Consider the following 25,899-nt stretch of genomic DNA (forward strand, 5'->3'; position numbering starts at 1 on the left):
GCCTCAAACCCAATTGGCCGTGACGCCTGTGTACGTCCTTTCATTTGGACATTATGTCTTTGACCGTATGCCTTGCTCCAATTTCTCTTTCCCCACCACATCCATACGTACGCTCTCTGGCCTCTGCAGCCAGCAGAGACGGCATCAGCACGGGACCTTCCCGTGATATGTCCCTTTCTCCCGACACGTACCTGCGAGAAACTTGAGGGGGGTAATGGGGGCAAATTCAATTATTTTCATTCATGATTTTGATTTTTTTTTCTATTCTGCATTTTCTTTTTATTTATGCTCTTTGTTTCATTCCATTATTCTCTTACTAAGAGGAATAACATCGATTCCAATTCTCTCCCGCGAGAATTGCGCCTTACAACACTGGGAATAATATATACGGTTTATATATATATATATATTCATTCATCCCTACATGGTTTCCTCATTGTTACTTTCCTCTTCCTTTTTTGCTTTCTTTTTTTTTCTTTTCTTTATTCTCCTTTTTTCCCGACATACTTATACTCATTTCTTAAATAGTTAATCTAACTAGATCATCACCAACTAAGTATTAGTTGAGTAATAAGTGCAGTTTCAACTCTTGAAAGGAGGATAACACGAATTTGAGTCCCGGAAAGCGCACTTATTGGGATGAGGAATAACCTTTGTTAATATATACTCGATCTTCCGAATTTATGAGAGCAATGTCATCCACAATCATTTCTACCAAAAGAAAAAATAAAATCTAACTAGATCATAGTCCAAGTATAGTGACTCTTGTATTGTATATAGTGAGACATAATTTAATTAGAATTTTTGCATAGTTTGGGTGATTAACCCGAACTTTTGACACGGTCATCCACGCACTTACAATACTCAATCGTTTGGAGACGGAATAGAAGCTGGAAAATGATCATTTCCTATCGATCTCTGACTAGAACACCGTAACTAATTCTTTGTTGTTTTCCATCAGTAAGGAATATATATATATATATATATATATATATATATGTATATTGTGTTAGATATGCTCTATATGGTATGATGATGATGAAGATAGGATTTCTCTTTCTGGGTTTTTTTATTATATATTTGGACGGACAACGCATGTACATTAAGTAGTTACTGGATAGCAATTAAATTTCCAACTACTCCCATATGTTAATCAAACAAATAACATAAAAGTCAATCAATCAGGTGCGGCCAAATCTTTCCTTTTCAAAAAACGCAAAAATGTCCTCGCCCCGACAATATGTCAATGTTGCAAAACATTCGTATAATTTCAAAAGAGAAATAAAATGCGAAGTACATGCCTTCAAAGAATAATAGGCTGTCAGGCCCAATAAAAGTGTTGATTGAGTGGTAAGCAGCTCACATTCGTAAGGAGGATAACATAAGTTCTAACCCCGGAAAGCGCACTTGTTGGGAGGGAGAATAACATTTAATGCTCGATCTCCTGATTGGATTAGTCAGAACCCATTGGGCTTCTGGATAACAGGGCACACACCGAAAAAAAGAAAAAAGGTTGAGCCACCGAGCACAGAATTAATTAGTAATTTAATAATCTATTCAAAAACAAAGAAATTACAAATGAAAAATGAATTCGATGTTGAACTGATTCTCACCACTAAAATTTCAAGTATCCTTTTTTCCTCCTATCATGTTCTTTGCATAAATGCATACTATGACTATCATTAACTATACTTCATGCGTACGGTTTTACCTACAATATAATTCAGATCTAGTAAAACTTCCCTGTGGTTGAGTCAAATAGATGTTTATATGATGATTAGCGCGGGTTAAGCAACACGTAGTGATCTCACGGTAAATTGTTAAATCATTGTGTTTGTTTTCGCAACAAAGTTTAACTCAATTCAACTCAACTCAACTCCACTTATCTTCAATTCAACATCACAATCATTACTTTTTTTATTTTTTAAATATTTTTAACCATTCAATTCAATTTTTAATATTAAATTCTTTCAACTATTCATTATTTTTTCACAATTCAACAACGCAATCATTACTTAATCATTATTTTCTCTCAATTATTTATTACTTTTTCACACTTTTTCTCATAATTCAACAATATAATCATTACAAATCAATTAAAACTAAAACTCAACTCAACTTAACTCAACTCTCAATCCAAACACACTCTTAAGTGGTGCCAGGACTATACTGAGATGAGAGGGCAAGCGAGAAAAGGAGAAGGGAGGGCAGTTGCATGAAACCTTGGCTGATCGACACGTCACGACAATAGTTCAGGTGGGCCCGGGAGGCCACTTTTTTCATGCAAAAAAAAGCTTCTCGAGCTACTCAAAGAGAAAGGGAGAATTGCTGGCAGAGATTTTAATAAATTTATCAAAATTAATTAATTAATTTAATTAAGGAGCGAGAGCCGGGCCCGGGGCCGGGGGTGTGGGTGAAAACAAGGCCCTGGCCCCGTCTGAAAAGGAAGAGAGAGATGATAGCTCACCGCAGGCGGGGGGGTGGGGGGTGTGCCTGTCCGCTGCCGTGAATGAAACTCCTCTCCCGACGCGCAGAGGCAGTGGGGGAGCAGAGATCTGACGGACACCACACCACACCAGTGTGGCTCAAGGTGCCTGCAGTGTCTGGATCGATGCGACCAGATGCTGACACGTGCACCCCGCTCCATGCTTTGATATATATATATATATATATATATATATGTATCAAGGTCGTCGTCGTCGTCGACGAATCATAGTGTAATGATGATAAAATAATTAATTTTGACATTCTGTGTCTTGAGGTAACGCTAAAGAGTACGGTCTACACGCCCCTACTCTGTCGCTGTGAGAGGGTTTGGGGTTTCGTATCGTAGCCCAAAAGGCTTTACGGTCAGTCACTGTCTTCTGCCTAAAGGGCAGTGCACAGAGAGAGAGAGGGAGAGAGAGAGAGAGAGTGTTGGTTGATGTGATTCTCTGGTCCCGTTCTCACCATATCTACGTACTGATGCAACCAGATCTTTTAAAAAATTCCGTATACAATATAAATTTTTCTTGCGTCTTTGGCCCGTCAGCTTACCCAAAAAAATCCATATACAATATAGTCGGTTCCATTTTGTTTTCTGAAATTAAGAGAGTGCGTACAGATTATAGGATGCTTTGGCACGTCGATGGGAGAAATAGATTGTAAAGACTCAAAAAATTGATTGTAAATTTTTGGTTAATTTTAGATTTAATCAACTCAACCAATATTTACAGATAGAGAGCTTATCCAAGAAGGCCAACACATGAGCGCAAAAAAAAAAAAGAAAAAAAATTCACTAGTAGAAAAACCTCTCTGATAAACTCCCTCAAATCAGTCTGAAATAATATTTATAGAATAGCAATGTCCAAAAATATACACGAAAAGAGCATTTACCGTCTCCATTTCGCTCTATCCTGAGAACTCGTCGAGCGGATAATTGTTCAGCATTATTTGTTTAGCTCATGTCCTATGAGCTGACCGTGTATATGGGTGTTGAGTTCAAGCTGATTATGGGGAGCCGCATAGAGAGTCACCATTACCAAAATCTCATACATACATGTCTATACTTTTTCGCTAGAAATATATATATATATATATACTTTAGTTATAATATAATACTCGGTAGTATATACACACACATATACAGTTTGTTCACTTTTATGTTTATCTGACTAGTTTATTAAACGATGCAAGTTGTAGCAATCATACAGCAATTATTGCTAAAAAGCTACCATGCAGACGAGAGCCCTATTCAAAAGTGTCACTTCCATTATAACGTTTGCTACTTTCTTAATTATAGGAGTTCCTATATATTATTTAATAAATTTTTTTTCCAATAATTAGTCGGGATCGTAGCCTCACTAAAACAATTAAAACTACTAACGAAAATCAAACTAAATAAAGTCGAGGGAAGGCAACTCAATCAAAAGGATTTCCGGAAAGCAGAGCCCTCATGCCGATCAATGGGATGTGGTAGAGATATAATTTCAAAGGTAAGTTCGACGACCATTTTGCCATTCGGTTTGCAATAAAATTCTATCTTCACGATACAAATGACACGCATATACGTAGAGGTTACCCTCTAGACATCAAATAGTGTACTTCAACAGGTCACAGGCATCACTCTTCTACTTGATGTGAGCACTGTGGAAATTAACATTTGATGTCGCATTACATATTGAGTGACTTCGAAAAGGGTCTCTGACATTTTCCTTAAACTGTCAATGAAGGAAGAAGGGGATGAGTCAAAGTGATAATTAAGTAATCTGGACCTGATGCAATACACTGCAAGGCTTAACCCCACAAGCAATACCCAAAAAGAGTAGCTTTTATTTCTACTAGATGGGCAATTAATTTTTCTTGTTTAAATTTTCAGTAAATATATATTTCAGGTAGAAAATTCTTGGTCCTCGGGACATGCAAATAGTCCCCATAAATTATTCATAAATAAAATGATGCAGCGATTTTTTGTAGAGTTTCTATGACATATGGTTCTTTGTACTCAAGTTAGTGTCTTGATTTAATTATATTATATGAAATTGTCCATATGGGCGACCTGGGTGAAGCTTTTTGATTAAGCGAAAGGTAATGTTATATTATCTAACTCTAACCCCACTTGAGCTCAGAATCTTGTCTAACAATCCATAATGCAAAATTGAACCAAAAGATCAAATAAAGAGGAAAAGTGCTTTCCATGTCCATGATGAATACAAAAACCTAAACCTTTTTCTTTTTATGTAAGCACCTTTTGTTCACCCATACGTGCAAAGGCCTCAAACGACAAAAATCAAAGAAGATAGAAATGATTCTCTTGCTCTTTTTTTTCATTGTCAATTTTATCTTTCATCATTCGCCTAGCTTCTTTTGTGGTGGGGGGGTTGGGGGAGGGAGGAGAGAGAGAAAGAAAACAAAATGTATATACAAGCTCTCATCTAACTTGAAACCCCAATCTGATATAACACTGATCAGCTCTTCTCTGGCTTATGCCTATCATCCTTCTTCTTTTCCATTTGTATTGCTGCTGCTGAAGGACAGAAAGACATCCTTTTTTTTTTTTTGTGTCCTGATCTCTACTGCATGCAGACTGACAATCTGTGTTACTATCGTATATGTTTTGATTAAGGCTTAGCCAAATGCAGTTGTAGATGTGGATCAGCCATAAAACATAATCAATGATGTTTGAGAAGGTGAAGTACATAAACAACCATGCTGTTTCTGCTTCACTACACTCTACCTATATGTGTCTTTATGAACATACATATATTATCCTGTCGAAAGTGAGGACAGAAGTTGCCAAGATCTCTCACCATTGGCTTTTGCCTGGTGTCGCTTTTGTCTTACACTAACTGGGGCACGTATATGATGATGAAACCCCCAAATCTTTTTTGATTTGGCCTCGGAATATTCTCCAATCTTGAGACCGCTCGTGCAAATTTTTTTGTGACCGTGAAAATTATTCATCGAAGTGAAATCACTCGTCAAATTAAGTACTTTACTAGTACTGGTTGCAGCATGTGATCGACTTGGAAGCATCGGATGTAAAGCGACTTATGCTTCTTGCATTTGTATATATATTTCTCATCATGCTCTTTGAAGTTTTTTGCTTAGGAAGGACACATTGGTTGATTATGTTCTTGAATGAGGTGCTAATTAAACTTCAGAGTTTTCGCTTTTCAAGAGGAAGTATAGTAGTAATTCTTAAGGATTAATCCTCATGCTTGAGTGCTTTAAAATTGATAAACATAGTGTCTGAAATTGCAAGCTCCGTATTTAGTTATAATGCACATATCAATTGAACCACCAAATTGAACTATACATATAATCTATGTGTTCATAGATATTGGTATTATCATAAGCTTGCTGGATTGGGTATGGTTCCTTGTATAATTATTTTCGTCCACTTTTTGGGACCTTACAATATGTGAATACTATCTTCAACATTTTTCTGGCTCATCATTTTTTTTCCATATATATTTTCCTTTACTCAAAGTGTAGAGCATGTGAAAACGAGTGGGAGTGACAAGAGATTACTCTCAACTCCTTTTGTGAAAGATGATAAAATTATTGCTTTCCAGCAAAAGAGAAAAAAGATACAGAATATATCAATAAAAAGGAAAATAGATATTATGTTTTGGTATATATATTATATCAGTTATGTGAATGATAAGAAAGTCTTGTATGCAATTGTGGTACCATGGGGTAATGCCACAAGTAAATAAGGGCTCGTCATTTTGATTTTTATTATGTAAATAAAAAAAATTATTGTTGTCAAAAATAATTTATTGTTGATAAAAATAATATTTTTTATGTGTCTTATAATATAATCCTAAGTGGTACCACCGTTTCACACAAAACCTTCTCATTAATGAGGATCATCCGCCTACATAAATTTAAAAGGAAAAAAAGAGATACTACCTTAGTTCTAGCTATGTCACTGTGATCAATGATTGATGTTAAAGTATACAAAATCATTTAGAGTTCATCAACATAATATTTACGTAGGAATAATAATAATAATAATAATAATCTTATATCAAATATAAGAATATATAATATAATATAATATAATATACGTTTGATTTGCATCTATCACACATTTGCTTTTATCTGCTCTTCCCTACTTTTGTTTGCTTTCTGACTTTTCTTGTCTCCTTGTCCTTCTTTGGGCTCCTTTTCCTTCTTTTCCTCTTTTTCCTCATCTTTTCTTTCGCTTTTTTTCTCTCTCTCTCTACCCTCATTGATTTTCTCAGAGGGAAAGAAGGGTAAGAACCTGATTCTTTTACCAGCCCAAGAACCGGGAGAGATTGATCGAGCCATCTTAATGATTGTGAAAATGAGTGGGAGAAAGAAAGTCAGAAAATTTTGAAGGAAAAGTTTAGAGAAATTAAGGAAAAGAAGAAAGTAATTAATTGGTAATGATAATTAATTAATTTATGATGATTAATGTGGCCTTCCCAACGTAAACTCCAGGTTGGGTCTCTTGGGGCTTGACCCGGACAGATTGGACGAACTTCCTTCTGATGTTCTCTCGTAGCTTGAGCTCTTCCGATCCACCTCATTCTACAACCCAGAAGCGAAAAATAATTACAAAAAGAAAATGCATATATGAATATGGGAAATATGTAATATGTAGGAACAAATGCAATTACAGCTACGCATATAGTTAAAGTAAACTCGAGTAAAGAACTTAATTAAGTTGAGTATTCACATCCTAACATTGCCTGCCGGAAGATAATGACATATATAGCTTCCAAGAATTTAGTAATGGCTCGACAATGAAAGGGAGAAAATAGCAATGTATAGCCATCTAACTCCGTTGGATCAAATAAACTATTCAAGTCTTTTTTGGGTATGAAGTATAAACTTTTTCTTTGCCCACATTAATTGTTCAAAAACGTATGTGTAATTAATCTGGTAAGTACCTCGATAGACGTTATCGTATTTCCTCCGGATGGTTTTCCATTTAACCAAGCTTCCCTGCTGTAGACCAAAATCAAACCAATAAATCCTGATGAGAAAATTAACTGATGGAGGAAGCCTTACCTATTACTCTTCTTTCTTTTTTATGAATGACTCTCAGGTCTCAGCATCAAAGAAAACATGCATGACTAACAAGTAAACCTCATAGAGAAATTCTTAAAAACACAAGCCAAACCAGTGATCTCCAACACCAATTAAGAACATTATAGCTGGAAACAATTCTGTTTGTTTCTTTTCTGGAACCAAAATATTATCACGATCCATACATTCAAAGATGCATTACGACAGAAATTTTGACTACTTAATTACACACTTTATCCTTTATTCACTTTTGTTTTCCTCGGTTGATGATAGAGTTGCATAATATTGCTCTACACACGTATTTGTTGGCATGTGAGGTCCAATATATATATTTACATATATATAATTACGAACTCCAAGGAAGCTAAAAAGAAGGGCAAAAGAGCTTTATGACCAAAGTTTCCTTTAATGGGTCCAACCAAAGGGATTTAGCTTTGGCATTAAGTTTTCTGTTAGTGGGTCGCATTTATTCCCCAATCAGAGCCCACAGAATCCACAGGAAAGTGATCTTCTCCATCTTCCCAAGGTAAATTGATTTTTTCTTTGTAAAAACAATTGCTGAACTCATATAAAAAGAAGAATTTTTTTTTTTACCTCGACAAACATATATATACCAAACAAAAAGTTCTAGATAATATTGTTGTACCCACTTTCTCGTAAGAATGTAGAGATTCATTTTATTACGTGAGAAGATTTTGAGATATTATTAGCTAGCAGAGTTCAAGCGATAATGTTTGGGTGCAAGGAGAGAATGAATGTATCATAGATCTGCCCATAATCAGTCGTATTATATTTTCTTCCTGTGGTTGCATGCAGACAGGACAAAAGCTAATAGAATCACTGACGATCTTGTTTTTCTCCCTAAATTTATTCTTCACGCGACTAGGTTTCATATGGACGAGAATTCTGTTCCTCTATATTATGATAATAATAATAATTATTATTATTAATAGACATACTGCGTCGTACCATATCGATATTATATATGTGTTATGTGATACCTGTTATGCGTTTAAGCCGACACTTTATTAGAGAACACAAAGAAACACAGTTACGTCAAAGCTTCCATTCATGCAATATCTTTTGACAGGGAAATGAAATACCAGAGAAACAAATTAAAGGATTCCCTGCTTTATCTATGAGAACAAGAATGTGTATATATATATATATATATATAAATCCTTGTTAATATATATGTATATAGGCTCCAAATCCTTATAAAAATATTCAATGGAAAGTCTGAGATAAATAAGATCGTTGGATTCGTCGATTATCCTATATATGGAATGGGTGCTTGCAAATTGATCTGATAGTCATGCATATATATATATAAACCATCAATTAGAAGCTCAGGCATCTCATTCTTAACTAGAACTGTTCCAAGAAAAGCAAAGGTTCTTCTCATCTCTGTTCAGACAGAGTAATAGTAATCCTAATTAGGGCAGTCGTGCCGCCTAGGATCAAGAAATTGGAGTGATTACATATGCTCTAACAATGAGACGGCCTGTTAATTAATCATGCACCAGGCATATTTTAGAGCTTAACTAATATCGCATATATGGTTATTATAACACTTATAGAGGATTAAAAAAAATACATACTGCAAATATAATGTGTAAATTCATAACTCAAGTAAACCAGAACAACCTGACATCTAGCTGGATAATGCATAATAAGTAAGTGGTACTATGTTGAATTGCATTATATAAATAAATAAATAAATATATATATATGTGTGTGTGCGCGCGCCTACGGAGCTAACTTGAGAGTATGAAGATGTTACCTCGAGGAGTTGCTCCATAGTACGCGATGAGTACCGTTCTCTTGGTGATTGGATCGTCTCTGTTGAACCAACAAATCGGGCCGTCTTGGGTTTGGTATTTCAAGCACCAAATCTTCATTGGTACTGTCTCCAGATGACCCGTTGTCAAAATTGTCTATTTGACCTGTTAAAAAAAAAACCGAAAAGGAAACCAATACAATGGTCTTACTACAGCTACACAATTAATGTTACTGATTTATCTATCTGTGACTTAATAGAGAGATAGGCGATAGTAGACACACCTGAGGTTGCAGCTGCCTTATCTGTGGTCTTCACAGTTCGATACATCTGCATTATATATTTTTTCCCATCAATGTATGTAGTCCGTATAATCATTCTACAAATTCTAATTTAAGCAAACAGCGAAATCGTTTTGCATGCACAACCGTTGTATGATCAGTATCTCGAAAATGTAGCATAGCATAGGCCCGAGTACAGAACCACCATTCATAAGAATGGTATATAAATATTTCTCCTAATTAAGGAGTTGTAGACGATGAAATGTCATTTGCTGCGGAGATATGTGCCTAGACAAAATCCCATCCCCTGAGCACTTAAGCAAAATTGTGTTTTTGCATCTTCTCCCATTTTTTTCTTTTTTTCCATTTTAATATTAATTTTGCCCTCATTTCTCATTTTTGGTTTAATATACCCCCACTAGAAATAGAATATGCATACTATAGAGTTGGCTTGGCTTGGCTCTGGCTTACGACTCACTTTGAATTCCTCGGGCTTTGTCTCTCTCTCTCTCTCTCTCTCCCCCTCTTCCCCCTTGAATTTCTTTCTTTCTTTCTTTCTTTTTTTTGGTTTGGCCACTTGCTTTAGCTTAGGTTGCTCATTCTTCCATGCAGAAAGCTGTTTAATAGCTTTTCAGGACAAAGAGATCTAAGTAGTAAAAGGAACTGCTGAGGATTTGAAAGAGACCTCAGATCACTCCTACCATTATTATAGAAACATTGAAATTTGAAACATTAACTTCCACTGTTCAAACTTTCATATGAAGAAACGCATAAGTACATATATATGAGATAGTTTTGTACAATGACAAATCACACTATACTTTGAACAAGAGCTAATTAACGTTAGTTCTCATAAATACTTGGGACCTTATATCTATAAAAGAAGAATTAGTGAGAGGGATTCTGGACTCGCTTACCTGTAAATGAGATTTAACATGAGCCAGTGTGAGATCTTTGACATCCATTAACTCAAGAACCGACTTCGGTGTTGCTCCTAAACATGACCCCCACACAAATTCAAAGAAAATTAGTGGAGTAGAAACAAAAGAATTGCATCCTCTCAAGCTAATAGATTTGGTTAAAGATTTTTTAGGTCAATTACAAATCGACGAAGCAAGGGATTCTGTCCGTGGAATGAAACAAAAAGGAGTATGGAAAAAGATGGCATACTTTCATGGCCACCCAATAGCTCAACCGCATGAACGAAACGAGCATGAAGGGTTGTAGTCCACCGCATCCGAGGGGCCCGCATGGTCCGTTTGGCTGGGAACCTCGAGAGATACCTCGATCTCATAAACCCTCCTTGATGGTGGTGAGACTGGAAAGTGCTGTGGCCTGGGACTGAGTTCACGGCGCCGTTGGAATAATTAGTGCAAGCTATGTCTGGGGACGAATCCACAAGGGGGTTCGTGTGGTGTCGGCGAGAGAACGGGAAATTGGGGGAGTTATGGTTGTAGATTGGGATCCCTCTTATGGGTATCGAGAAGTCATTAATCTCTTGGCCTGTAATCAACCGATGTTGCGAAGAGGAAGGGGCCGGAAGCGGGCTTTGTTGCAAAGAGTGGATTTGGAAGATGTTATTGTTGTTATTGCTGGAATGATGATGAGGATAAGAAGAAGAGGTCTTGGGGTTGGGGTCATGATGATGAAGATGATGAGGAAGAGAAACCCTCGGTACATTATTATTCGACAAGTTGAGCTCGAAGGAATTAGAACAAGTAGTAGGAGTAGTGACGGTGTTAAGGTCTTGTTTGGAGCTCCTAGAAGAGTGGTCCAAAGCTTTCTTCCAGTAGCCCAAATCAACCCCTTCCTCTCTAGTACCACCCATCCAAGCTGAGGGAGCTTGTTTGCTGTTTGGTGGGCTGATTTGAAGGGACAAATCAGGCTGTGCTGGGAAGAGCTCCATCCTCTCTCCTAGCTAGTCCCTTCAAGTACTGGCCAAACAGCCCCTTGTGCTCTTTTCCTTGTCCTTTCTTCCTTCCTGATTATCAGCTTTACCTCCTCCTCCTCCTCCTCCTCCTGCCTCCTGCTGCTGCTTAACCCCAAACCAGACCTAATCAGCCGCAAGAGCTTATCAGGAATCAAAACAATAGTCTAGGGTTTGCTAGCTGTTGACTTGTGCATATCAGTAGCATGGTCCAAGCAAGTTGTACAAAACTGGGTGTTTGGGCTCTTTCTTTCCCTTTGATATGGCTGGGTTAGATCAAGAACATGGGAGGGAGAAGGGGGAAGAGAGAGAGAGAGAGAGAGAGAGAGAGAGGAGTAGCTGCAGAGAAATTGAGGAAGAAGAGAAGAGGGGACGGATAGGGAGAGGGAGAGAGAGAAATGACAAGGGTACGGAGTGAATGGTTTGTTTCTTTTGTGTGAAGTATATGAGAGAAAATGACACTTGAAGGAGTAGACTGTATAGAGAGAGAGAGACAGTTTTTTTTTTTTCCTTCTTTTATCCTTTTTGTGGACGTAAGCATGAGGGCGCTTGGGTTAGAAAACGAGGTGGGAGAAAGATGAGGGCGCTTGGGTTAGAAAACGAGGTGGGAGAAAGATGAGCGAAAGAGAAAATCAAAGTTCTGGGACTTGATTCCTATTTTTTACTTTAACTATTAATTACTGAGTTCTCCTCTCTCTCTCTCCCCATGTGATTAGGGACTTATGAGTTTAATTAGCCCTGATTAGGAAGTGTTTCAGTTGGTTTCGAATTCTTACATTGCAGTTAAAGTTCCAACCACAGTGACTATTATTTGTTAGTTGCATCACATATCATGATTTTTATATCTTATTTTTCATTCTTTCTTTCTGTTTTTATGAAGTTGAATGAGTGGAAAAATAAAAACTATGGCAAGCCTTAACGAAATAACTAGAGCATTTGTGCCCACAACAACTCATACTTACCCTTTTGAACTAACCCCACACTTTTCTATCATGTTGTCAAAGAGAAAACTAAATCTAGCGAGGGCTGATGTCTCTTCTCAGATATTTGAGCAATTTTATGACTACTCTGCATCTTTTGTGTTTTTTTTTTTGAAAAAAGACAAAATCCTCATTGTAATTTGGGATCTGGACAAATTGCACCATATTCTTTTATTTGGGACAATTAGCTCTACTGTGGTTTGTTCCGTTAGACATAGGGGTTACGGCGTTAATTTTTTTTCATTTTTCAGTCTTCAATCTTTAGCCTTTTAATCATTTTGGTTCTAAATCTTTTTCTTTTATCATTCATATCCTCAACTTTTTATTTTGTTTCATTTTAGTCCTATAAAGAAAATCGAAAGGGAAGGAGGGGTCGGGGTCGCCGATTGGCGGCCCCAACCCCGAATCGACCGGGGACCTCCAACTCAGAGTCCTCGGTCGATTCGGGGTTGGGGCCGTCAAGCGGCGACCCCGACCCCTCATTCCCTTTCGATTTCTTTATAGGACTAAAATGAAATAAAATGAAAAGTTGAGGATGGGAATGATAAAAAAAATTTAGAACAAAAATGATTAAAACAATAAAGATTGAGGACTGAAAATAGAAAAAAAAAATTAAGGCCGTAACTCCTATGTCTAACGGAGCAAACCACAAGGGGGCTAATTGTCTCAAACAAAAGAATATGGTGTGATTTGTCTCGATCTTAAATCACAATGGGGGGTTTTTTGTCTTTTTTTTTCTCTCTCTTTATCTTGGCTTGAATCTCAGGTCTAACAACATCCCTCTCTAAGATTTAGAGTAATCACGTAGGTGTTCACAGATATTGCCCTATCATGGTTTAGATCGCCTATCTATAATTATTCAAAATGTCTAATTTATATTAATATCGCGAGAACAAAATATTATTATATATAAGATTTTCATGGGTGTGAGTTCTTAGAAGATCCACAATATATATATAAATATATATATAACAAAAATGATGGATCGTACAAGCTTTATGAACTAGATTTTTATATAGACAAAATCCTACACCCGCAATAGACTAAATTACAACAAAGGAAAAGCAAATGAATAATAACACCTTACGTGCCAACACATCTATATATATCTTTAGGGACAGATCTAGAAATTGGGGGCGAATTAAAGAGAACGCAAAGAAAAAGTTGATTCGTAAAGTCAAGGAGGCTAGATATAACAATTCGATACCAAAAAAAAAATCAAACTCATTAGAATATATTACAAATTTGTAAACTTTTTTCGAGTCCAAGGGCGGCGACTGCCCCTTGGCGCCCCACTTGGATCCGTCCCTTAATATCTCACAAGCGTTCCATACGTACGAGTGATTTACATGGATGGTGTCAGTGTAGCCTAAGATGGACGCATCAGATGTCTTCGTTTCTAAAGGCAGAGTCTCTGTAATATCATGGAGTTGCATCAATCCAATTACGGACGATTATTAACTTATCATTTAATAATGGGTAATTATAAGGAGATTTTGCTTCTGAAGCAACGGTTTTACGGTAAGCAAATAAACTTTTCTTACAGGACGACGACGAAATTTCTCAAATATTTACTATTATAACTAAGTATAAACTCTGATATCCGGAAGTTCAATTGAACCCCGATTAATATAGTCAAGTTAGGTCAATCCACTAAGTAAAGCTCTCCCAATGTTGATTTTTTTGCATTCATAATACTCGAACTTGAGATCTTGCTTAAGCGGAACAAATTTCCGAATTGTTTGAACTAATTCACGTTGGTACTATAATAACTAAGTTGCCTCTCCTCTCTGAAATATAATTTATTAACTATTTTTATTATCATCATCATAAGTAGGAATGTAATTCACCCAAAAAAATAATTAAGAAATAAAGGTGAAGAAAAATGGACAAAAAGAAAACGTTAGAAAGACAATGCCTTTAAAGTAGTTTAGAACGGGAAAAAGCTAGCAATAACATAGAAAAAAGAAGTGTGAATAGCTTCGCAGAGGAAATTATTTAAGACACAAATTATTTCTATTAAACAAGGAAAAAAAGAGCCTTGGCTCTCTGAAATTTCATGTGAGCATATATATATATATATCTTAGAAATATTAACTTGCTATGCATATAAAGGTACATATTATACAGATGTATAATTGGGTTTCATAGGAAGTGCATGGACAACCCAATATCTTTTGTAACTGGTCCATCGACCACATTTCCGACAAGGTCCAGAGCTCTATTGAATATACGCTTCGAAAGGTATATATGCTAGACCCGGCTAGGGTCTCGAATGTCTAGTGAAGATATAGCAATGCTATTTCACTAGCTTGTGAGAAACAAGCCATATACGTATATATGTAACGATCTTTAAATTTTCTTGCCTTTCCCTTACATGGAAAGGGTAGAATCAGTATACTTGGGAGCATGGAAAGATAAGGACTGAGCCTTTAATGAGTAGAAGCCTTTTGTCTATAAAACAAGAGCATTGGTAAGTGTTCTCAAACCTTTGCTATGTAAAACTTTCCTTTTGATGGCCCTCTCCTAATTTGGTGTCTATATATTTATCTCATATATATCCGTGTGGAAACTCTCTCTCGCCTTATGGAATTTAAAGTGATTTTTGGGAGAGGGTCCCCCACAGCCAATTCAACCTGACGTTCAAAGCAAAGCCCCCCTCACGGTTGTCGGTTGGGCTATGCTAACCATTCATTCATTCAATTACTGCCTCATACATGACTGTCGTCGATCGGCCCTTCATGCGCGCCCGATTGACAGCAAGCAATAAAAAATATTAAAGGCTAGCTTTTGCCCGATTGAGCCATATCAAGTTATGGCGAGCTGTGGATCGATCTGTCTTTAAAATGATTTATCAGTCCTCCTTAAATTCGAGCTTTTCAAATTAGGTCCTCCAACCTCTAAATTGAAAGTTGATTGTCTCTCAGTTGCGGATCCATCTGTCTTTAAAATGATTTATCAGTCCTTAAATTCGAGCTTTTCAAGTTGGGTCCTCCAACCTCTAAATTGAAAGTTGATTGTCTCTCAGCTGGATATAGTTATAAGTTAACATAAACTGTATATCTTCAAAGAATTTTTCTTATACATGTTTATATATTTAATTCGTTCATATAATACAGATCTATATAAGGAAGCATAAGCTATGTTGGGAAATATATCCTTATGGAACTACACATACGCATATATGCCTAAAATATTGTAATTATATATGTGTGTGTATGAAAATTATGTCCAGCCAAGACCCAGTTGTTGGGAATGGGTCAAGTTATGGAGTGCCTACACAGCATGCAGTGGGTCAGTGGTGTGGAGCCATTTTTTTTGTTTCTTTAGAAATTAATTTTCAAGGAGAAAAAAATCATACAAATAAATATTTCATCAGGTAATTGCATTTCAAACTGAAATCTTGCACTAAAATATTTCCGGGCTATCAATTAATTAATGCAAGGATCTTCCTCATAAACTAATTTGTTCTCACAGCAGGGGAATCTCCGCATGCATGGAGCGGAAAAGAGACATTTGATGCATATGATCCCTACATGCATAGAAAGTTCTTGATGCAGGGGGAAGATCATTACATTAATAAATTATAAAATGATAACTAATTAAATTTTTAATTAATTAATTGCTGAATAGCATATTTTGTGGTGCATGGCCCGCAACTACATATTGGCAATTAATGCCTTACATAATATACTAACATTATTATTAGCAGTCCACCTAGGGTTACTGACAGCATTGGAACATAGATTGTGAATATTATATATTCGTGTATATATGCGTGCATGTATATAAAATGTTTGTCCTTAATTAAACCATAATGCCGGATGCTTGTAATGCTAAATCACAAGACATTAGTTAATTGGGTTTTGTTGTCAGAACCGACGTAGAACAGAAGCTTAGGACTGACATTTTCGTTTTCTGGAAAAATCATTAAGGCAATGAACATTATTTAATGACCATACTGATCTGATCAATGTCAAACCCTACACGCCATCCTCGGTTTCAAGATTTTTGGGGTTTTGAATTTTCCGTGTTCTAAGGGAATTTTTATTTTAGGAAAATGTAGATAGGAAGCATCTAATGTGTTTTGTCTGCCCCGGAATTCGTACCCATTTATTAGCCCTGTGTGTATATCTGATCTTGCTCAGCTTTCTTTAAGCTGTGGCTAAGAATCTCTCTCATATATAAATTATGTCGTTTTTTTCTTTCGTAACTTTGGTCAATAGTTAAATTCCTGGGGTCTCGACTAAGCTATTTACAATCCCCTTGACATACGTGCAATTTGTTGCCTCATATGTCTTACGATACATGATCAATTAATAAACAATTAATTCACGAGACACGAGCTATATATATATAGCTTAGCCCTAGCTTTAACAATTATCTGAAGGCATATGCTTAATTTTATAACTAGATGCTGAAAGGGGAGATCCAAATTTGTAAGTAGGGCACATGACCATCAGTTATGGAATTACGATGCCTTTGTTGTAAGCTCCATTAATATGATTAGTTACTGCTATGCATAAGAGAGACAAAAAGATGTATTAAAAGCTAGAAATAGCTTACAAGGCAATGATATAGTTTCCCATCTATTATTCATTAAAAAAAAAAGAGAGTAACATGCTCGATTTAGTTAGGGCGGTCGACCGTGGTGTTTTGAGATTGTTTACATAATTATTTGGTAATTGATTAAGAGTTATGAACTTAAACGAACCCTTTAGGTTTGGATTTTCTTGTATTCAAGCTGCAAATCAAGATTTATTCATGTAGATAAATAAAATGAATTAATCGGTACACAAAAAGCGATTGGATAAATAAAATGAATTAATCAATATACAAAAGGTGATCAGGACATCGCCCGATAGAAAATCCATTATCTAGATTCTTTCCCATGAATGAAAAGAGAATATAGAAATTAAAAGAAGTGAGCGACATTTTAAATGGGCTCAAGCCCAAACATCATGGTGAAGGGAGGCTCAAGGAGCGTTGACCGCTTTAATTAAACCTTGACCTATAAAAGCCAGAGTAAGATTCCCATCAGTTCAAACTCTGAAAATTAAGAACTCCATTAAAAAAAAAAAAGTTTAGGGCAGCGATGCATATTTTTATCTGTCAAATAAGAGGTTATAAGTTCGATTCTTGCTGTGAGACTATTTGTGCCCCTTTCTAAGATATTTTAATATTTTCATTTCATTATACTAGACCCATGTACTTCCCTTATGACCGAAAAGAAAAAAAATCCAGCAAATGTTATGCAAACTATGGATTGATTTTGGGAGTGTTTTACCGATGTGAAAATCTTGAAATAGAATTGCTAAAAAATATGTACTAATCTTAGAATAAACTAAAGTAATCGGGAGACACTATTTTAAAATTATTGAAATCAAAGTTGGTGTTTTAAATAAAGAATAAATAGAAATTTTCATATACGCTTATTAATTTGTTGAAGAAAATCACGTTTATAGCTGTCAAAATTAGTCAAAATCATGATTATGAAAAATGTTTATCAAACACTATTTTCTCTTAAAAAATGATGAAAATGCGCTTATTCAATCCTCCATTGCACTTCCAAACAAATTTTCTTTAGAGATTTGGGGTGCAAACTGGAAAGAACATCGACAGATAAGGTTTAAACTTGAGTTGACATTAATGTGGCCATCCCCCATTCTTGTCAAATCAATCAACATGTATATGTATATGTATATTTATATATGAGCGTCTATGCTTTAGTATTTCTGAATGTAACAAAAATTTTCAGAATTAATGCACTACAAATTCCACCCTCGTTTTCCTATATTTATCTAAGAATATGTGTGCGTGTATATATATATATATCTTAATTTAAATTAACTTTTAGTACCTAAATGGAGCAAAATAAATTATTCATATGGCACCAATTGTTCTCATCATTATTTCTTTTTTACATAGTCCTCTCTGAAAAAATAGCCAAAAAGAAAAAAAAAGAATTGGAAAATCATTGATTGGGAGAGCTCCACCCCTTAGTAGATCAATCGTGTTCAAACTCGATTAGTTAGAACCGGTTGGGCCTCTGGATATAGGGGCATTCCGAAAAAAAAAATCTCTTTATGTTATATTATTGATAAGAAGATTAATTCTTGCACAGGTGTGAATGAGGATAAAAGGGGGATAGTATCCTCTCTTGCTTTCCCTGGAAATTTAAATTATTAAATGTCACCTCGTGATATATATATATATATATATATCACGTTTTTCACTTTTTTTTTCATTATAGATCCAAAAAAGAAAAAGAGAAAGAAGAAAATATTCTTGCAAAATCTATGAGTTTGTTTTTACAGCGCAAACACACACATCCGAATTTATGTACAGAATCTTTTGCACTTCATCATCACAGCAGAATTTGCATCGAGTTCTTCTCATGTACCCTCTCACCATGTATTGTCTCCGATTTTCCGCCTTTTGTTATTAATCATAATCTGACAAAAGTATAACAAAGAAACCAACCGAGCTAGGAAAAGTAGTACTTTGATTTTGTATTTACCTCAAACAGAACTTTGGTGTGTTTAATTTTAGAGTTAAGTAAAGTTGAGTTTTGAAAAAGTAATGAATAGTTGAGAGAAAATAATGATTGTGTTGTTGAATTATGGTAAAAATAATGAATAGTTGGGAGAATTTAGTATTAAAAATTGAATTGAATGGTTAAAAAAATTGAAGAAAAATGGAAAAATAATAATTGCGTTGTTGATTTTTATTGTGTAGTGAGTAGAGTTAAAGTTAAAATTTTAAAAATTTAATTGTAAAACCAAACGGAGTGTAACTTTCTTTAAAATATATAGCTATAGCTAGACATTATTGTAAATTAACTGATCCCAAATGCCATAATTTAGATTAAAGGATATAGTAATCGCCCAATTTGTTCGTACTATGTGATATAACATTAGGTTCAATCACGAACGCATAGTTAGGTGCCGGTTCGCCCTCACCTTTTGAAAAGCATGCATATATGTCTTAATTGGTTTATTATAAGATTATACCATGCATAAAGTTCCTTCCTTTTCTTTATTGAATGATTAGACAATTATATCATAGTTTTTAATGTGAGTATAACAATTAATTAATATCATATACAGTGGAAGAAGTGACCCGATAAAAATTCTCCAAATAAATATGTGTTGAGAGAGATTCAAGAAAATCTTGATTGATTTTATATAATAAAGCTTTTATAATTAAGCAAATCATGGCCCATAATTCATATTTCTTATGCTTTATGGGTCATGTTTTCGCTGGTTAAAATTTTACTGGTATTTTTTCATGTCATGCAATGAGGTGGGTATATCGAAAAATTCCTAATACGCTAAAAGGAAGAATGCTAATGAAAGGAAGAATGCAAATCGCTTTTTCCACATATGAGAACAATAGATATGCTAATAAGGAACCTTTTCTTATCTATCAACATTCCTTTTTCTTAATTCTAATTTTCCCAGTCAGTCTTAAAGTGGGAAGTTGCTTTTTCATATTATTTTTTTCCCCTATTTAAGACAAGATAAATATGATATTATGTAATAGCTAGCACGCTAGGCTACGGCATAGTATATATCCTGTTCTTAACACTAATACGAGAACACAAAAAGATGAGACATATTGAATCTTTTCTGAAGACTATGACATGTATATGTTGGAAGAAAGAAGGGTTTGTGGCTGAATGAAATTATAATATGCTGATTTTCTTTTCTTTTCTTTTCCTTTTCTCTCTTTTCTCTGTTGCCCCTTCTGATCATTCTATTCTTCCTTTCATTTTATGCTTCCAGTTGTTCTTCCATGGACCTTTGCTTTTACGATGAAATTTCCATGAAAATCTTTATAAAGTATATATCATTCAATCCTCTTAGATTGTGTCTTCCGGAAATTCTCGGTCCTTCCGAATGCGACCCTCCAAATTGCGTATAAACCGAGGGTGTAGAATTATATATATTTTAAGCTTCTAAAATTTTTACTAATACACGTTATGGGGTTATCATAACTATATAGAGATGGAGATTAACTGACATCTTCGACCGCGTTGGCTTTTCGGGCCGAGGTTGGTTTGTCGGGCTTCAGAGTGAACTGATGGGTCCGGCCCAGTTTTAAATGGTCCCTGAACTTTGATCCTGTCAATTTCCGTCCCCATGCTTCAGTTTTGTGTAGCGGAATGAACGCCATGATTTCATCCCTCACTTAGAATTTGATCGGTTGCTGGCATCGATCGGGGATCCATCCTCCGGAAAATGACATTTTGATGGCTTGTCAACACTCTATATCACGGCTATAATAGGAGGAGCATTTGAAGTCGACGAAGGATAGTGATGGAGGACCCTTGATCGAAATCATAGGGAAAGTTGCATACATGGCATAGCCAACCCGACAAGAATAAAGAATTGTATGCAGAACATGTTTTAGTCAACTCGCCATTCACCAAAAATGGGAATAAAAGCTTACTCGTCGAGTCTCCATCTTATTTCAATTAATGATTTCTCAACGTCACAAGAAAAGGGAAAAGGTAACATATTCAAGGACTGCATAAAGAATTAGGAAAAGCCTAAACCTGTTGTTGGCTTACCTAAGAAACTAATCAGGCAGGGCAGGATCTAGTATCCTTTTTAAGAATTTCGGCCACCTCTTTCGAGTGTAAGCCGTTTCGACCAAGCATCTTAATGAGGGAGATTCCTCGACAGCATTAAAGTCGAAGCTCTTGCTGAAACTTCTCGGTGTTCATTTGGAGGCGTCTGACTGGGATTGCCTTTTCAGCAAGCTATTCGTCGCCGTCGTCTCATTCCTGCTCCTAAGTTCTCCTCCGAGTTTCTTCACTCTTTTCTTTTCCTGCTTACAGAAGCAAATTTAAGGGAGTCAGAATAAACTCCTAAGACTTTGGAATTTTTTTGGAAAAATCCATGCACCTAATTCGGACTCGAGCCCATTCGTAACCCAAAAGCTTCAGTTAATAGGTTACTAGACCCTTATCTCTTATAAACTCATGAATATCCTTTCAACTTTTTCACGTTGGACAATGTTCTTGTCCCCTTACCTCCAGCACCCATCCCATTCTCCACATAGGAGAGAAACCGTCCCAACAGAAATGAAGTCTACCCCTTATCATAACAATAATAACTGACACTCGGATTGCTTCGAAGACGGGGCAGTGCTCACATTTCTTTTCTCCACTTTCACTGAAGATCGGCGTTTGATCCTGAAAATCTCAGAATCTGAACTATCATCTCGCTGATCTGAGCTTGGCCTAACCTTGGGACCCGCAAGAGAGTCACGGTGGATAGATGAATCTCGAGCGGGGATGGCACTGAGAGGAGTTGGAGACGTGACGTAGCACGGATGAGATCCTGATATTTCAAACGCTGAATATTCGTCTCCACTAATGCTGTCAAACAAATTAGAAAACTCGAGCCCATCATCATCGATGATGTCTTTCTGATGAGACCCTCTGGATCTTCTCTCTTCCCGCTCGAACTTCCTCGCTTCAGCCTCAAATTCCAAGATGTCATCCCTCAGAAAGAGATCAAAATCACTCCGACAAGGTGACTTCATTGATGGAACACCGTGGTGAAGGCAAACGGGATGCGAATAGCATTTGCAGTTAAGGTAAGCTACGTAACAGTCTCGTTTGCAGAGGTTACACAGTATAGTTCCATGTGAAACTGGGAATATTCCATTGAAAGTCTTCGCTTTCGTTAATGACTGGCGGGCACGATGCTGTAAGCGCATCAGTTTCACAAAAGAAGCCTTAATACAGCGACGTAAATCCAGTTCTGCCTTTGAAAAGCATGAGCTTTCTTCGAGTCCTGAACTCGCAGAAAGAAGCATAGCTTCCTTGCAGAGGAGCTCTTCGTAAGGGAGGATAGGAGCCCGGTTAAGAGCTGCATAGCGCCTCCTAGCGAGTGCACCAAAAGGAAACCAATCACCAATCGAAAAGTTCTCTGCCTCGCAACAATTGAAACCTAAAAGAAAATTCCCGAGAAAAAGAAATTCCATCTTGTGTCAGAAGGATGAAGAGGAAGATAAACCATAAAAACTACAGCAACTGAACATTAAAACACTAAACAATGATACGTCGTACCGTGACTGAATCCAGCGTGATATGCTCGGGGAAATGTTACCACAAATTCACCAGGCTTTTGCACAGCCTTTTAGACAGGAACACCGTTCTCTTGGAGAATATTAGGTGGGAAAAGTGTTGTTTTCCCGAACAAGACATCAAATGCACCGTCTTCACCATCCACGGGCAGAATACCATTAGTATAGACATGCTCCTTAACCACCCTCTCAAAATCCGAAGCTGCATTACCAGGAACACCATACCAAGTCTTATATGCTCCACAGTGATGATAGCTAATACTGGAGAAGCATGAACAGATAGAGTACAGATCAGAGAGAGGAATGAAAGCAAGCTACATTGAAGGAAACGAAGCAAGAGCTACGACTATGTCTACCTGTATAAGTAGTGATCCTCCACATGCCAAGCAAACATGCTAAACAGCATCCCGATGTAAAGCATCGGGTCAGTAACTCCCTGCCGAATGGTATGCATCAGCTCACCATACATCTTGAAAAATATCTTCTAATAATTATACGAGAAGAATAATTTGTTCAGTACCGGGATGGCAGTCTCCAAAAGACGAAAAGTGGAGTTTGGGAGCCGTGCAAGATTCTGATATCACAAACAATGTTGAAAGCACAGTCAGAGGTTATTTTCTGGTAAAACTTATGCACATTTCAGGAAAAGCAAAAGAACATGAAGCTACAGCAGGTCTCGCAGGCAATGTTGGAAGAGGTGGTTCGTGTTCTGGATAGAAAGCTAAACAAATCCCAGAAGAGAAGTGATGAAAATTGAATTTAGGCTGAACTCAACACCTTTAAATTCCAACTGCTTCTTCCAAGCGGATCATTAGGAGAAGATGAAAAGGCAGTACCATCAACATCGGAAGCATACTCAACAGTTCTCGACTTTCCACAGGCAATTTCGTGCCAAAATTCCTTTTCCACATAGGAGGCAGGAAGGGATCCAGCACTAAAATATCGACGAGCGAAAACCTTGTTCGCCATTTTCTCGAATTCACGAAAAGAATAATTTCTGAAAAGGATAAAATTTCTCTCATCACCAAATAAAGAATAAACCGACCAAAAAGCTCAAAATTACTCGTGATGAAGGAACTCACCTTCGACTCACAGAAAAGGTGACTTTGTCATCGGGATCCCACTCGGCAAGACGAAGAGGTTGTAATCTGGTTGTGAACTTTAAGCCTGCTTTCTCCTTCATGAAAACAACACCAGCAGGAACTGCAGTTAAAGGGGATACGATTTTACAGATACCTGAGAAAACAAAAGGATTTGTTCTCAGTACCGTGACTAATAAAAACAATCTAGCTTCAATTGGATGTGAAGTTATTTCATGATTCGTATATAAGCAAAAAGCGGTAGGGGTGCTCAGGCACGAGATGACAACCGCATATATAGAACAACATACTTCCAACTGCATACATTTCTTGACATAAAAGGAATAATACCGAATTTTGAAGCTACTGGAGCTATCTTCTGCAAGTAAACCAAAGGGTCCTCGAACTCCTCTTTCGTGGGATAGTACACAGGGCACTCAGCAATCTTTTCAGTCCATTCCATATCTTTAACATCAAACTTATCCATCTTCTGTTTGGGGAAAACATCCTTCTTGGTCGAGGCACGACTTTTCCTGGACAGCATATCAACATCTGCTTTCATAATACATGATGATGAATCTCTTGGTGCGTCTCCTGAGCTTCTAGTCGGCGTACTAGCGAGCTTAACAGCCTCAATGACACATTGATCTGTTTTCATTCGTTGAGGCCTTTTGCGCTTCAGAGATTCCGCACTTTTGGCCTCTCTAGACGAACACATCCTTCCTTCCACCTATCAGGAAGCAGAGGATATAACATTAAAAGTGCAGAAGGCCTAAAAACTCTGGCTCTGAATCACAGTAAGGCAATGAAAGGACATCCCTCCCCAATATCCAAACAAGGTGGAAGCTTTTCAAATATGAACTCGACCACATTCATCACTTGAAAGAAAGTGGAATTTAAGGATGTTCTGATCAGATAAGAAACTCAACGGATGACGAGCAAAGTTGGCATGTAGATCAACTCACCATCTTGTTAAATTTGAAGGGAGGAGGGGGGGCAGTCTCTCGCCTCACTCCCCGAAAAGAGAACCAAATTCGGCCGATAACAGCACTCGAGGCGGGAAGGGAAGACGCCAACTGTTCGCCTTCTCTGCAAGCAGAAAGAAAGAATAATGGCGTTCAATGAAAATGTAGAGTCGTGATACCTGGAATGGGAGAGGAGCAGAGAAGAAGTTCGAGAGAATGCATGGAACGGGAAGAAGGTGAGAGAAGAAAGTGATGGTGTTTGATAATACCACTGGACTGATTGACTAGACTGGGGGAAGGGGCAAATGGAGGCGACGGTGAACAGTTTTAACGTGACGAATCGGTGTGACGCTTCAGGGCATCATTCTTTCCTGGGACACCACCGCTAGGTGTCTTATTTTAACTGTCACCATTCCTAGGCGTCTTGGCAGCCTCCGGAAGTTCAGGAGTTGCCGGAAAATTTATTGCGGCACAGCCAAGGAAGGATTGGCGGTTTTTTAATCACCAGACACGCCCGTACTCTTACGAGGGGATGTCAAGGACATACGATTCCGTTTAAGCAGAATCTATGTGAACCAACATATTTAGAAATGGATATATATATATATATAAGTGCACCGCTGAGTACTAGCGGGGCAAATGCCATGAGGTTCCAATTTAACCAAAATCTATTTGAACCGACGCCTACGCCAAGTGTCTGTCGAGTGCCGGCCGCCAGCCATGAGATTTTCGTTCTTCGAATGTGATTGGTTGCCCCAATTTTTTGTCGGTTTCTCTCTCTCTCTCTCTCTCTCTCTCCTGTTTATGGGACGGAAATGTGAAACCCCATGAACATCCATCGAATAAAGGCCCAAAGATAGTAAAGGCTCACCAATTACTGTTCAACGGTTAGCAGAGTAAGAGAAACTGGTCCGCACAACTGCGATGCCACATATCAGGTGAGGCTAGACACTGCTTGACCTCGGCTGAACTATTCGTCATGTTTTTCATGCGAAGAGACGAAACGATGCCTTTTGCTCATTATCTTTCTGAGGATAATAAAATCGATAAAAATGCTGTGGAAGAAAATTGGCAAATAAGAAACGGCCCATCCTCCTCACGCAAGGAACTTGCATTCTTTCCCTGCTACTAAGAAAAGATTCTCTGCCTTTGCCAAAAGTAAGCACCAGTACAAATGTTTCTCAGCTTTGAATTGAAACCACGTGTCTGTCCAGTACATGTATCATAATCATTCATGTGACATA

General features: G+C 37.1%; 2 protein-coding genes across 2 annotated transcripts; both read right to left on the reverse strand.

The window, feature by feature from the left end:
• Nucleotides 1-6,323: 6,323 nt before the first annotated feature.
• Nucleotides 6,324-11,961, reverse strand: LOC116205795 (probable transcription factor KAN2). The gene is made up of 6 exons (XM_031538453.1): nucleotides 10,774-11,961; nucleotides 10,521-10,597; nucleotides 9,607-9,652; nucleotides 9,326-9,488; nucleotides 7,404-7,461; nucleotides 6,324-7,041 (listed from the first exon to the last, which is right to left on the reverse strand). The coding sequence occupies exons 1-6, from the start codon at nucleotides 11,507-11,509 to the stop codon at nucleotides 6,922-6,924; spliced, it is 1,200 nt and encodes a 399-aa protein (XP_031394313.1). The 5' UTR covers nucleotides 11,510-11,961; the 3' UTR covers nucleotides 6,324-6,921.
• Nucleotides 11,962-20,953: 8,992 nt separating this feature from the next.
• On the reverse strand, nucleotides 20,954-25,691 carry LOC116205550 (lysine-specific demethylase JMJ706). The gene is given in 10 exon segments (XM_031538178.1): nucleotides 20,954-21,345; nucleotides 21,673-22,475; nucleotides 22,595-22,872; nucleotides 22,968-23,047; nucleotides 23,132-23,185; nucleotides 23,389-23,608; nucleotides 23,694-23,847; nucleotides 24,042-24,420; nucleotides 24,656-24,779; nucleotides 24,925-25,691. Coding segments are annotated over 9 exon segments (2,079 nt in total). The 5' UTR covers nucleotides 24,659-24,779; nucleotides 24,925-25,691; the 3' UTR covers nucleotides 20,954-21,237.
• Nucleotides 25,692-25,899: the final 208 nt, after the last annotated feature.

The sequence above is a fragment of the Punica granatum genome, chromosome 4 (genome assembly GCF_007655135.1).
Source record: "Punica granatum isolate Tunisia-2019 chromosome 4, ASM765513v2, whole genome shotgun sequence".
In the NCBI taxonomy this organism is placed as follows: domain Eukaryota; kingdom Viridiplantae; phylum Streptophyta; class Magnoliopsida; order Myrtales; family Lythraceae; genus Punica; species Punica granatum.

Bases quoted from the DNA above. Each gene is read 5' to 3' on its own strand.
- LOC116205795 (XM_031538453.1), bottom strand. From the start codon at position 11,509: ATGGAGCTCTTCCCAGCACAGCCTGATTTGTCCCTTCAAATCAGCCCA. The intron at 10,598-10,773 runs GTATGCCATCTT...GGTCATGTTTAG, and splicing joins GCTATTGGGTGGCCATGAAA to GAGCAACACCGAAGTCGGTT. The intron at 9,653-10,520 runs GTAAGCGAGTCC...TATATAATGCAG, and splicing joins ATGTTAAATCTCATTTACAG to ATGTATCGAACTGTGAAGAC.